This window comes from Danio rerio, chromosome 9 (genome assembly GCF_052040795.2).
Source record: "Danio rerio strain M-AB ecotype USA chromosome 9, GRCz13ab, whole genome shotgun sequence".
In the NCBI taxonomy this organism is placed as follows: Eukaryota; Metazoa; Chordata; class Actinopteri; order Cypriniformes; family Danionidae; genus Danio; species Danio rerio.
This window is the reverse complement of record NC_141029.1, coordinates 59,037,033-59,050,000: the sequence shown is the minus strand read 5'-3', so window position 1 is coordinate 59,050,000 and position 12,968 is coordinate 59,037,033. Positions and strand designations below refer to the sequence as shown.

The 12,968-nt window shown below is 44.6% G+C and overlaps 1 protein-coding gene across 8 annotated transcripts in view; it reads right to left on the bottom strand.

Annotated features, from left to right (window-relative positions):
* dpp10 (dipeptidyl-peptidase 10 (non-functional)) overlaps positions 1–12,968 on the bottom strand; it is a 58,560-nt gene that overhangs the window by 5,653 nt on the left and 39,939 nt on the right. For 2 of the 8 annotated variants that reach the window (XR_015499930.1, XR_015499931.1), the window contains exons 2-15: positions 12,679–12,793; positions 12,337–12,432; positions 11,001–11,095; positions 10,620–10,694; positions 4,911–4,963; positions 4,622–4,703; positions 3,754–3,874; positions 3,431–3,585; positions 3,226–3,323; positions 2,963–3,086; positions 2,804–2,842; positions 2,523–2,630; positions 2,331–2,422; positions 1,675–2,202 (exon numbers count right to left, since the gene is read on the bottom strand). Coding sequence is in view for 2 of the 8 variants with exons in the window: in XM_087268480.1 (XP_087124606.1) it covers positions 2,155–2,202; positions 2,331–2,422; positions 2,523–2,630; positions 2,804–2,842; positions 2,963–3,086; positions 3,226–3,323; positions 3,431–3,585; positions 3,754–3,874; positions 4,622–4,703; positions 4,911–4,963; positions 10,620–10,694; positions 11,001–11,095; positions 12,337–12,432; positions 12,679–12,793 (1,301 nt within the window). In the remaining 6 variants the exon portion in view is untranslated. Of the gene's footprint in view, positions 1–1,588; positions 2,203–2,330; positions 2,423–2,522; positions 2,631–2,803; positions 2,843–2,962; positions 3,087–3,225; positions 3,324–3,430; positions 3,586–3,753; positions 3,875–4,621; positions 4,704–4,910; positions 4,964–10,619; positions 10,695–11,000; positions 11,096–12,336; positions 12,433–12,678; positions 12,794–12,968 lie in introns of all 8 variants that reach the window. The other 6 variants (XM_087268480.1, XM_087268479.1, XR_015499932.1 and 3 more) reach the window with 5 other exon arrangements.

Genomic DNA, 12,968 nt, shown 5'->3' with positions numbered 1-12,968 from the left:
GAGGTGACGTGACGTGTCGCGCTTCAAAGTGTCCTGCAGTTTGGGAGTTTCGACTGAACAGAAGGGAGACGTGGTTAATATGAACGAGAGGTCTGCATTAGAGCTGAAGATCTTTGCCCGAACCCGGCGAGACCCGAAAAAATCCAAATCCCTGCATTAAAATCCATACCTGCAAAGGTGAAACAAATGATGATGAAGTAGTAAAAAAGAGAATTTTGACGGCGGTCAAGCCAGTCACTAGCTCAGAAGGAGCGCATTCCAGCCGCAGGTATTTCGCGGTCGCTCATACACTGCGTATTACGGTAGAGCCCTAAACCGCAAGCTGACAGGTAAAAAGAAGAGGCCATTCGCTAAAGTGAAACTGCTGTCATGGAAAATTAAATGGATATTCCTGACTGGTAGACGATGAAAAAATAATCCTACCCAAAACTTCAGCCGGATCAGAACTCTGCATCTCGACCTGTAGCCGCAGTAAAGGGTGTTCAGCTGCTGGACGCACCATGAGTGAGAGACTGCGCTAAAGCCAGTGGATTTAATAATGTTCCTCCACAAACACACGTAGCCTAATCTTGGTGCATAAAGGGTTTTTAAATTATAAATAAATATTAATTAAACCATATAATCATAATGTAGACAGAGTATACAGACTAATGGTGGCATTATTCTTTTATTATTAAGCTTCACCGCCGCTTTAATGCCAGATTGTGAAGAGAAGTGGAGAAACACATCTTGCACAGCCTTTATATTAATTTCGTTATTGCCAAAATACCCGTCACCATTTAGAGTTTATTTTAATTTGATTTGTTAAGCAAGATTTCTTTTCATTGGTGTGTAGGCTAATTTAAAGGCTAAGTGCATGTAGACCTATAGAGTGCTGAGATGTTACAGAGGACTTATTTTATTTCTTTGTTCCAACTTTCAAGTGGCCTATAGTCTACGTTTGTTACGAATAAAGGATGTTAAAACATATAAATGAATCATTCTTGAAAAAATGCATTAGAGCTGTGTGCATGAGCACATTTTAATGTAGGCTGTGAACGGGTTCGCGCTGTATAAAGCTGTCAATCAAAATGTACCTGTCGGACTCGGGACCTATCGGGTATAATTTTTATTGCCCGATTACAGCTCTGCATTCCCTCTGCTGTTCCGCGGGAGCCGGCCAGATTTCTTACGGTGTGGGAGTAAATTTCTGAATAAATCGCGGGAGAGATGTCTGTGTGTGCATGTGTAAAAGAGAGAGAGAGAGAGAGAGAGAGAGAGAGAGAGAGAGAGAGAGAGAGAGAGAGAGAGAGAGAGGTGCTGTGCGTCGCTTTGCTCTCTCTCTCTCTCTCTCTCTCTCTCTCTCTCTCTCTCTCTCTCTCTCTCTCTCTCTCTCTCTCTCTCTCTCTCTCTCTCTCTCTCTCTCTCTCTCTCTCTCTCTCTCTCTCTCTCTCTCTCTCTCTCTCTCTCTCTCTCTTTCTCTCTCTCTCTCTCTCTCTGACCGCGAGCCTAAGGTCGCATAGAATGTATTCAGTTTCTGAATGGTTTAGGCTTAAGCCAACAGTTTGGTGAAGCTGTCTGAGCCTTACGACATAATTTTTTTTATTACGCTGGTAATACCGGATACCGGGGTAAAATATGGAGGCGGTTTGACGGTATCAAAATTTGGATACCGCCCAAGCCTAGTCAGAGGACAGAGCCCTGCTGTACACACACAGAGACAGCGGTCAGAGGACGAAGCCCTGCTGTACACTTAAAAAGACAGCGGTCCGAGGACAGAGGACGCTGTAGACTCACAGAGACAGCGGTCAGAGGACGGACCCCTGATGTAGACTCACTGAGACAGCGGTCAGAGGACAGAGAATACTGTAGACTCACAGAGACAGCGGTCAGAGGACGGAGCCCTGCTGTAGACTCACATAGAAAGTGGTCAGAGGACTGAGCCCTGCTGTAGACTCACTGAGACAGCGGTCCGAGGACAGAGGATGCTGTAGACTCACAGAGACAGCGGTCCGAGGACAGAGGATGCTGTAGACTCACTGAGACAGCGGTCAGAGGACGGAGGCCGCTGTAGACTCACATCATCACATGATGGTCCTGCAGTGCTGTACCACTGATGATAAATAAACAGCTTGTTAAGAGTTTAAGGAGAATGAAGATGAGCAGGAGTCTCACCTGTGTAGCTGCCGGCGGGTCGGGGAACCCTCAGTGCTCAGGAAGTATCTGCAGCACAACACACAACCGTTTATCATGTGAGTAAAACTTCCTGATGAGATGTGCTGCAGTTCGTCATGTTCACGTGTGCTTCATCATTCACAGCAGAACACTCGTGTGTCAGTGTGTTCGCTCACAGGCTCTGTGTGTTCTCATCATACGCCAGAATCTGCGTCACCTCCCAGTTCCCGGACGTCAGGTGCCGCACCTCATTCTGGTCTGCCCTCATCTGAACACACACACAATCATCATCAGCGCCCGCCGGACACAAACACACACACATCATCAGAATCCGCTGGACACACACACAAACACCTGCGCAGACATACCTGAGCGGTGAACATGGCGATGTGCTGGAAGTCTCCGCGTCCACCCTGCTTCACGGGGACGGTCAGGAAGAAGCGTGCAGCGTCTCTGGAGAAGAACGGCTCCTGATTCTGCAGAACACACATCAACACTGCCTGAACACACACACACTCCAGCACACACTCACCTGTCTGCAACACACACTCACCTGTCTGCAACACTCAACACACACACACTCACCTGTCTGCAACACTCAACACACACACACTCACCTGTCTGCAACACTCAACACACACACACTCACCTGTCTGGTCAGCCACAGGTCTGATGTTTCCTCGTGCCTCTGCCAAAAATACATAAACATTCTTAATATCAAACCAGTCCTTTCAGTGTGTGTGTGTGTGTGTGTGTGTGTGTGTGTGTGTGTGTGTGTGTGTGTGTGTGTGTGTGTGTGTGTGTGTACCTTGATGCAGGCTCCAGTGCTGGAGTCACACACAGTGAGCACAGAGACGTTCTGCGGTCGGTTTAACCATCGCACCGCTGTCTTGGTCTTACTGATCCACTTCACCATCACCACATAATGTTCCCTACACACACACACACACACACACACACACACACACACACACACACACACACACACACACACACACACAGGGAGCATTAGTCAATCACTTCAGTTTTCATTACACACACACATGCACACACACCACACACACACACTACCTGAGCTTGAGCTCGTCAGGCGGTGTGAGCTCCAGTGTGTGTGTCGGGCCGTACAGATTGACCACAAACAGTTTGACCATAGGGTTGGGTTGACCGGCCTGTAAACACACACACACACACAAACATGAACAGCAGATAAACACAAACACACTGACACTTCTGCAGCACACGTGTGTGTGTGTGTGTTCAGGACGCAGGTTCATACCTTCGGGTACGGGTACTGTTTGCCTTTGGGGTAAGCTGAGCCGGTGAAGGTGGGCAGCGCCATGTTGGGCACCAGACTGTCATTCAGGACCAGAAAGGCCAAACGCTCGCCATCAGGAGACCACCAGTGGGCCACGTGTGTGTGCAGCACCTCCTCTGTTCACACACACACACACACACACACACACAGGGTAACTCACTGTTCCCCATGACATATTCAGAGGTCAGTGCTGTTTCAGTCAAACACTAATGAGTCGACTTGTTGCACACTAGCCAGCTGGACAACACAGGGAGTGACATCATCATGATGTCATACACACCCACCTTCATACAGCCAATCAGTGATGCCGTTATAGACCACGCCCTCCTTCCCTGATGATGTCAGTCTGAGTGAGTTACTCCTGACGTCCGACTGATAGTAAATATTATTTTCAAATATATACACCTGCGCACACACACACACACACACACACACACACACAGATAACATTTAAACAGCAGCACATCTCCAGTGATGTTTGATGAAATACTGAGCATTGATTTAGGCCCAATCCCAGGTCTGCCCCGTCCCCTGGCTCAGTGTGTCCTCCTGAGGGTCTGTGTCCTGATTCTCTCTGTCTCGTAGGGCTCGAGGATCAGACACACAGCCCTCAAACAGAGCTACACTACTAATGAGAGGCTGTGGGGGTTTCTCTGAGCACATCAGCTCCAGCTGCAACCCTGAGCATGGAGATGCACACACAGAGATACAGGAGCATTATCCAGCAGTGCCGTGCAGAACAGCGTCTGGTTTAATATTCAGAACATTACTGAGTTCAGTCGAGATCCGCTAACACATTACAGCAGTGTTCAGTGGGCTTAGTGCTGGAGCGCATGACATCGGGGGCTTTTCCACACAGTGTTGACCTGCCGACGCACAGAGCGCTCTGTCACACACACACACACACATACATACACATACACACACACACACACACACACACACACACACTACAGCAGTGCTCTCAGTGAAGCCCAGCGCGGAGCATTTCTGCTCATTCACTCAGAAGATTCGCATCAACGCTCACAACACATTGCGCTCCACCACCGTATGTGTTAGGGTTGGTTCCCCATTGCTGAGGGGGGTATTTGGATCTGCAGCCCTGCACACTGTCTGTAGGGGGGAACAGAACCGAGGCGGGCCGAGACTCACCAGCTGCTGACCCTGAACGCCCCACGCCGCATGCTGCAGTTTAGAGTTCAACACCTCTGGAGGATCCAGCTGCAGAACCTCCCTACACACACACACACACACACACATCAGACAGCAGAGATACAGAGTGTGTGTGTGTGTGTGTGTGTGTGTGTGTGTGTGTGTGTGTGTGTGTGTGTGGTGTGTGTGTGTGTGTGCGTGTGTTTGTGCGTGTGTGTGTGTGTGTGTGTGTGTGTGTGTGTGTGTGTCTGTGTGTGTGTGTGTGTGTGTGTGTGTGTGTCTTCTTCACCTGGTCTGAATGCTGTAAATGATGTAAGAGGCTGTGAAGGAGTGCCGGTACACCTGCGGTCAGGACACAAACACAGATATTCAGTAGTAATCTCCAGCAGATTCAGGGCTGCAGAGAGCCGTAATAACACCGTCAACACAGTGACGCATATATAGCTGACTCAGGATCTGCTCTGCGTGTGACAGACCCGTTTCAGAGGATTTCTGTTCCTGTCTGGAGCCCAAATAAAGACCTGTGCTGAAATCTGAGGCTTCTGTTACTCCTCGCCACACCACACAGCAGTCTCCAGGCGCAGGACAGCGGTGAGAAGATCAGCAGTGTCTGATTAAGCAGATTAAGAGTCCTGTGGCTTTCAGTGAGCTGCTGCTGTCTTGATGCTGAATCAGGCTTTGATTTGCTGGAGAAACGTCTGCGCACCCCGCGAGAGCAGTAGTCATTATCCAGTGCTCTGCATGTGTTCATATGTATTTATTACTTGCACGTAGGAAAGCTGGATTCTGATTGGTGAGTCGCCACATTTCAAGGTATGTTATTCCCAGATAACAACTGCTTAAACTCACTAATACCACAGGCTCGCCCGGGATCTTACCATCTTCAGTGAACACTTCTACATCTAATCTAATGCTCCTCTGTCCCTGCTGTGTTTTCGACTGTTTGGCGCCATCTTGTGGCTGAATAATATGTGGGTTAGTGTATGCTCCATCAGATGTTTCCATCTCTGTTAGTTTTGACTTTAACTAAAGGATTAGTCTAACACGGTTCAGAACAATGTTTGGTGTCTGTGCTTTGAGTTTTAGGCCAGTAGCTGTGTAATCATCAGGGTAAAGCACATCCAGCCGGCTGAAGAACAAACCGCTCAGTCTCCTACAACAGCAGCCGATAAACCTGTCCAGCTTCAATCCAAGAATCCACCGGCAGGATATGGTTATATTAGGGTTGTGTTATAGTTACATTACGGTTATGTTATAGTTATGTTCAGGGTTATGTTGAGGACACAGAACAAACTCTTCCCTAAACATGTATTATTATTATTATTTAATGTAAATATTATTTCTCTAGGAAAGACACTATATATACTGTAAAACTGCAGGTTAACTACGTTTATAAACCCTTTCCACAATGCCTTCAACACTCTGACTAACTTGTGAAGCTGCTTTAGAGCAATAATAAAAGGGAAAAGTGCTGTACGACTAAACCAACTGATGCTGGAGGTGTGTGATGGCTATATTAGGGATATGTTTTGGTTATGGTACAGTTATGTCATGGTTATATAAGGTTAGGGTTGTGGTTATGTTGTGGTTGTATTATAGTTATGTTAGGGTTGTGGTTGTGTTTTGGTTGTGTTATGGTTATGTTAGGATTGTGGTTGTGTTTTGGCTGTGTTATGGTTATGTTAGGATTGTGGTTGTGTTTTGGTTGTGTTATGGTTATGTTAGGGTTGTGGTTTTGTTTTGGTTGTGTTATGGTTATGTTAGGGTTGTGGTTTTGTTTTGGTTGTGTTATGGTTATGTTAGGGTTGTGGTTGTGTTTTGGCTGTGTTATGGTTATGTTAGGGTTGTGGTTGTGTTTTGGTTGTGTTATGGTTATGTTAGGGTTGTGGTTGTATCAAGGTTGTGTTATGGTTATGTTAGGGTTGTGGTTGTGTTATGGTTATGTTAGGGTTGTGGTTGTATCAAGGTTGTGTTATGGTTATGTTAGGGTTATGGTTGTGTTATGGTTGTGATAGGGATATGTTAAGGTTGTAGTTGTGTTGTGGTTGTGTTATGGTTATGTTAGGGTTGTGTTATGGTTATGTTAGGATTGTGGTTGTGTTTTGGTTGTGTTATGGTTATGTTAGGGTTGTGGTTGTATCAAGGTTGTGTTATGGTTATGTTAGGGTTGTGGTTGTGTTATGGTTATGTTAGGGTTGTGGTTGTATCAAGGTTGTGTTATGGTTATGTTAGGGTTATGGTTGTGTTATGGTTGTGTTAGGGATATGTTAAGGTTGTAGTTGTGTTGTGGTTGTGTTATGGTTATGTTAGGGTTGTGTTATGGTTGTGTTAGGGATATGTTAAGGTTGTAGTTGTGTTGTGGTTGTGTTATGGTTATGTTAGGGTTGTGGTTGTGTTTTGGCTGTGTTATGGTTATGTTAGGATTGTGGTTGTGTTTTGGTTGTGTTATGGTTATGTTAGGGTTGTGGTTTTGTTTTGGTTGTGTTATGGTTATGTTAGGGTTGTGGTTTTGTTTTGGTTGTGTTATGGTTATGTTAGGGTTGTGGTTGTGTTTTGGCTGTGTTATGGTTATGTTAGGGTTGTGGTTGTGTTTTGGCTGTGTTATGGTTATGTTAGGGTTGTGGTTGTGTTTTGGTTGTGTTATGGTTATGTTAGGGTTGTGGTTGTATCAAGGTTGTGTTATGGTTATGTTAGGGTTGTGGTTGTGTTATGGTTATGTTAGGGTTGTGGTTGTATCAAGGTTGTGTTATGGTTATGTTAGGGTTATGGTTGTGTTATGGTTGTGATAGGGATATGTTAAGGTTGTAGTTGTGTTGTGGTTGTGTTATGGTTATGTTAGGGTTGTGTTATGGTTATGTTAGGATTGTGGTTGTGTTTTGGTTGTGTTATGGTTATGTTAGGGTTGTGGTTGTATCAAGGTTGTGTTATGGTTATGTTAGGGTTGTGGTTGTGTTATGGTTATGTTAGGGTTGTGGTTGTATCAAGGTTGTGTTATGGTTATGTTAGGGTTATGGTTGTGTTATGGTTGTGTTAGGGATATGTTAAGGTTGTAGTTGTGTTGTGGTTGTGTTATGGTTATGTTAGGGTTGTGTTATGGTTGTGTTAGGGATATGTTAAGGTTGTAGTTGTGTTGTGGTTGTGTTATGGTTATGTTAGGGTTGTGTTATGGTTATGTTAGGATTGTGGTTGTGTTTTGGTTGTGTTATGGTTATGTTAGGGTTGTGTTATGGTTATGTTAGGGTTATGGTTGTGTTTTGGTTGTGTTAGGGTTATGTTAAGGTTGGAGTTCTGTTATGGTTGTGGTATGGTTATGTTAGGGTTGTGTTATGGTTATGTTAGGGTTGTGGTTGCGTTACGGTTGTGTTATGGTTATGTTAGGGTTGTGGTTTTGTTTTGCTTGTGTTAGTGTTAGGGTTGTGTTTTGGCTGTGTTATGGTTATGTTAGGGTTGTGGTTGTGTTATAGTTGTGTTATGGTTATGTTAGGGTTGTGGTTGTGTTATGGTTGTGTTAGGGATATGTTAAGGTTGTAGTTGTGTTGTGGTTGTGTTATGGTTATGTTAGGGTTGTGGTTGTGTTTTGGCTGTGTTATGGTTATGTTAGGATTGTGGTTGTGTTTTGGTTGTGTTATGGTTATGTTAGGGTTGTGGTTTTGTTTTGGTTGTGTTATGGTTATGTTAGGGTTGTGGTTTTGTTTTGGTTGTGTTATGGTTATGTTAGGGTTGTGGTTGTGTTTTGGCTGTGTTATGGTTATGTTAGGGTTGTGGTTGTGTTTTGGTTGTGTTATGGTTATGTTAGGGTTGTGGTTGTATCAAGGTTGTGTTATGGTTATGTTAGGGTTGTGGTTGTGTTATGGTTATGTTAGGGTTGTGGTTGTATCAAGGTTGTGTTATGGTTATGTTAGGGTTATGGTTGTGTTATGGTTGTGATAGGGATATGTTAAGGTTGTAGTTGTGTTGTGGTTGTGTTATGGTTATGTTAGGGTTGTGTTATGGTTATGTTAGGATTGTGGTTGTGTTTTGGTTGTGTTATGGTTATGTTAGGGTTGTGGTTGTATCAAGGTTGTGTTATGGTTATGTTAGGGTTGTGGTTGTGTTATGGTTATGTTAGGGTTGTGGTTGTATCAAGGTTGTGTTATGGTTATGTTAGGGTTATGGTTGTGTTATGGTTGTGTTAGGGATATGTTAAGGTTGTAGTTGTGTTGTGGTTGTGTTATGGTTATGTTAGGGTTGTGTTATGGTTGTGTTAGGGATATGTTAAGGTTGTAGTTGTGTTGTGGTTGTGTTATGGTTATGTTAGGGTTGTGTTATGGTTATGTTAGGATTGTGGTTGTGTTTTGGTTGTGTTATGGTTATGTTAGGGTTGTGTTATGGTTATGTTAGGGTTATGGTTGTGTTTTGGTTGTGTTAGGGTTATGTTAAGGTTGGAGTTCTGTTATGGTTGTGGTATGGTTATGTTAGGGTTGTGTTATGGTTATGTTAGGGTTGTGGTTGCGTTACGGTTGTGTTATGGTTATGTTAGGGTTGTGGTTGTGTTTTGCTTGTGTTAGTGTTAGGGTTGTGTTTTGGCTGTGTTATGGTTATGTTAGGGTTGTGGTTGTGTTATAGTTGTGTTATGGTTATGTTAGGGTTGTGGTTGTGTTATGGTTGTGTTATGGTTATGTTAGGGTTGTGGTTGTGTTTTGGTTGTGTTATGGTTATGTTAAGGTTGTAGTTTTGTTTTGGCTGTGTTATGGTTATGTTAGGGTTGTGGTTGTGTTATGGTTATGTTAGGGTTGTGGTAGTGTTTTGGCTGTGTTATGGTTATGTTAGGGTTGTGGTTGTGTTTTGGCTGTGTTATGGTTATGTTAGGGTTGTGGTTGTGTTATGGTTATGTTAGGGTTGTGGTTGTATCAAGGTTGTGTTATGGTTATGTTAGGGTTATGGTTGTGTTATGGTTGTGTTAGGGTTATGTTAAGGTTGTAGTTGTGTTGTGGTTGTGTTATGGTTATGTTAGGGTTGTGTTATGGTTATGTTATGGTTATGGTTGTGTTATGGTTGTGTTAGGGTTATGTTAAGGTTGTAGTTGTGTTGTGGTTGTGTTATGGTTATGTTAGGGTTGTGTTATGGTTATGTTAGGATTGTGGTTGTGTTTTGGTTGTGTTATGGTTATGTTAGGGTTGTGGTTGTGTTTTGCTTGTGTTAGTGTTAGGGTTGTGTTTTGGCTGTGTTATGGTTATGTTAGGATTGTGGTTGTGTTTTGCTTGTGTTAGTGTTAGGGTTGTGTTTTGGTTGTGTTATGGTTATGTTAGGGTTGTGGTTGTGTTATGGTTGTGTTATGGTTATGTTAGGGTTGTGGTTGTGTTTTGGTTGTGTTATGGTTATGTTAGGGTTGTGGTTGTGTTTTGGCTGTGTTATGGTTATGTTAGGATTGTGGTCATGTTGTGGTTGTGTTTTGGTTGTGTTAGGGTTGTGGTTATGTTGTGGTTGTGTTATCGTAATGTTTGGGTTGTGGTTATGTTGTGTTTGTGTTACGGTTATGTTAGGGCTGTGGTTGTGTTAGGGTTGTGTTAGGGTTGTGGTTATGTTGTGGTTGTGTTATCGTAATGTTTGGGTTGTGGTTATGTTGTGTTTGTGTTAGGGTTTTGTTAGGGCTGTGGTTGTGTTAGGGTTGTGTTAGGGCTGTGGTTATGTTGTGGTTGTGTTATCGTAATGTTAGGGCTGTGGTTGTGTTTTAGTTGTGTTGCGGTTGTGTTAGGGCTGTGGTTGTGTTTTTGTTATGCTGGGGTTATGGCTATGATTATGTAAGGGTTATTTTAGGGTTCTGTGCATGGGCTGTGGATGGAGTGACAGAAACTCTTCTGATTTCATCACAGGCGTCTTCATTTGTGCTCTGATGATCTTACAGGTTTACAGCAGTATAAGAGTGAGAAATGTCCATTTTTATCAATCCTCTTCAACACTATTACTCTCTGTGAACAGCCGGCGCCTGATCAATGCCAGAAACAGAAACAGCTCAAACCTTCTTGACGTTGTAGGCGAACAGCACATACTTCATATCAGGGCTGATGGAGTATTTGGTGGCTTTGAAAGTGTCCTGTAAACAGAAAACAGCCAGAGGTTCATCATCATCATCATCATCATCATCATCATCATCATCCTCATCATCATCATCATCATCATCATCATCATCATCTTCATCATCATCATCATCATCACTGCACTACAGCCTTCACCAGACTATTAATCAGTCATCAGCTAATGATCAGCAGGAGCCTGTGTGTGTGTTTGTGTGTGAGTGTGAGTGTGTGTGTGTGTGTGTGTGTGTGTGTGTGTGTGTGTGTGTGTGTGTGTGTGTGTGTGTGTGTGTGTGTGTGTGTGTGTGTGTGTGTGTGTCACTCACAAATGTGGAGTTCTTCAGCACGATCTCTGTCTCGTTGGTCAGGATGTTGAATCTGATCACGTGCCCGTTGTGGTTTCTGTAAATCACCTCCGACTCTGGAAGAAGCACAGAGACGCGACATCTTCAGACAAACACTGATCAGCTGGACGACATGTGTCGTCAGCGTGTGTGTGTGTGTGAGAGAGAGAGAAAAAAAGAGTGTTTCTGTGTGTGTGTGTGTGTATGTGTGTGTTTGTGGGAGTGTGTGTGTGTGTGTGTGTGTGTGTGTGTATGTGTGTGTGAGAGAGTGTTTCTGTGTATGTGTGTGTGTGTGTGCGAGTGTGTGTATGTGTGTTTGTGTGTGAGTGTGTGTTGGTGTGTGTGAGAGTGTTTCTGTATATGTGTGTGTGTGTGTGTGCGAGTGTAGGTGTGTGTATGCGTGTGTGTGTGTGCGAGTGTGTGTGCGTGTGTATGTGTGTGTATGCGTGTGTGTGTGTGTGTGTGTGCTTGTGTGTGTGCGAGTGTATGCGTGTGTGTGTGTTTGTGTTTGTGTGCGAGTGTGTGTGTGTGTTTTCCACAGCAGCACAATAAAGCATTCATGACTACAGCAGAAACACACCATTAAATATTGATCCTCGCGTGCTCTGAAGATGCCTTCTGTCACTCTCAGCATCACACTGGACACACACACACACACACACACACACACACTCACTCCAGTTACAGCGCAAATACACTCTCCAGTTACAGCAGACACTCTCTCTCTCTCTCACACACACACACACACACACACACACACACACAATGAAATATTCATGCTGCTGCTGCTACCAGTGTCAGACCTGAGAGTTCCTTCCCTTCCTGTTTCCATAGCAACTAGCACATCCAGCACACACACACATCCAGTACACACATCCATCACACACACACTCACAAACACACACACACAAACACACACACACAATCCAGTACACACATCCATCACACACACACACTCACAAACACACACACAATCCATTACACACATCCAGCACACACACACACACACACACACACATATCCAGTACACACATCCATCACACACACACACAAACATCCAGCACACACACACACACTCACACACTCACAATTCTTTTATGACCAGCAAGCACATGTTTAATATTTTCATGACCGCGCTCGTGTGTTACCGTCATGCTTTAATTAAAGACACTCAAATAAAAACCAGTGAATTTGCCCATCTCTAACCCTCATCATGACTCCTGTACAGCAGCCACACAACAGTGATGAAGAGCCGGAGCCGCTCATCTTCATTCATAAACACCTCATCACAGCTGATGGACGAGCGCAGGGGTCTCACCATTGATCCAGCGAGCCTCGGGGTCCAGGATGAGGAAATCTGGGCTGAAGAGGTCATCTACTGTCAGCTTGGTGTCACTGCCGGGCGGAGTGTCCACTGCACACACACACACACACACACACACACACACACACACACACACACACACACACACACACACACAGAGAGAGACACACACAGACAGAGGAGAGAGTTGCAGTCAGTAATGGAGACACTGGGGTCACACACACACACACACATTTCAGATTTAATGACGGTGAGGTTCAGAGGTGTGTGTGTGTGTGTGTGTGTGTGTGTGTGTGTGTGTGTGTGTGTGTGTGTGTGTGTGTGTGTGTTTTGTACCTGGAGTGAGGAGGATCACAGACATGGTAATCAGTGAACACACCACCAGAATGACCAGCAGAGCGATGGCGATTCCCTTCCAGTTCCTCTGAGGAGGACTCATGCCACCCAGGTCCTGAGAACACACACACACACACACACACACACACACACACACACACACACACACACACACACACACAGATCAGCAGAGGCTCTGGTTAAGGGTTTAATCTGAGTTCAGTCTGCAGGTCAGCACAGACACACTGCAGAACACTGATGAGGGGCCGCTGATGTTCTGCAGGCGTATG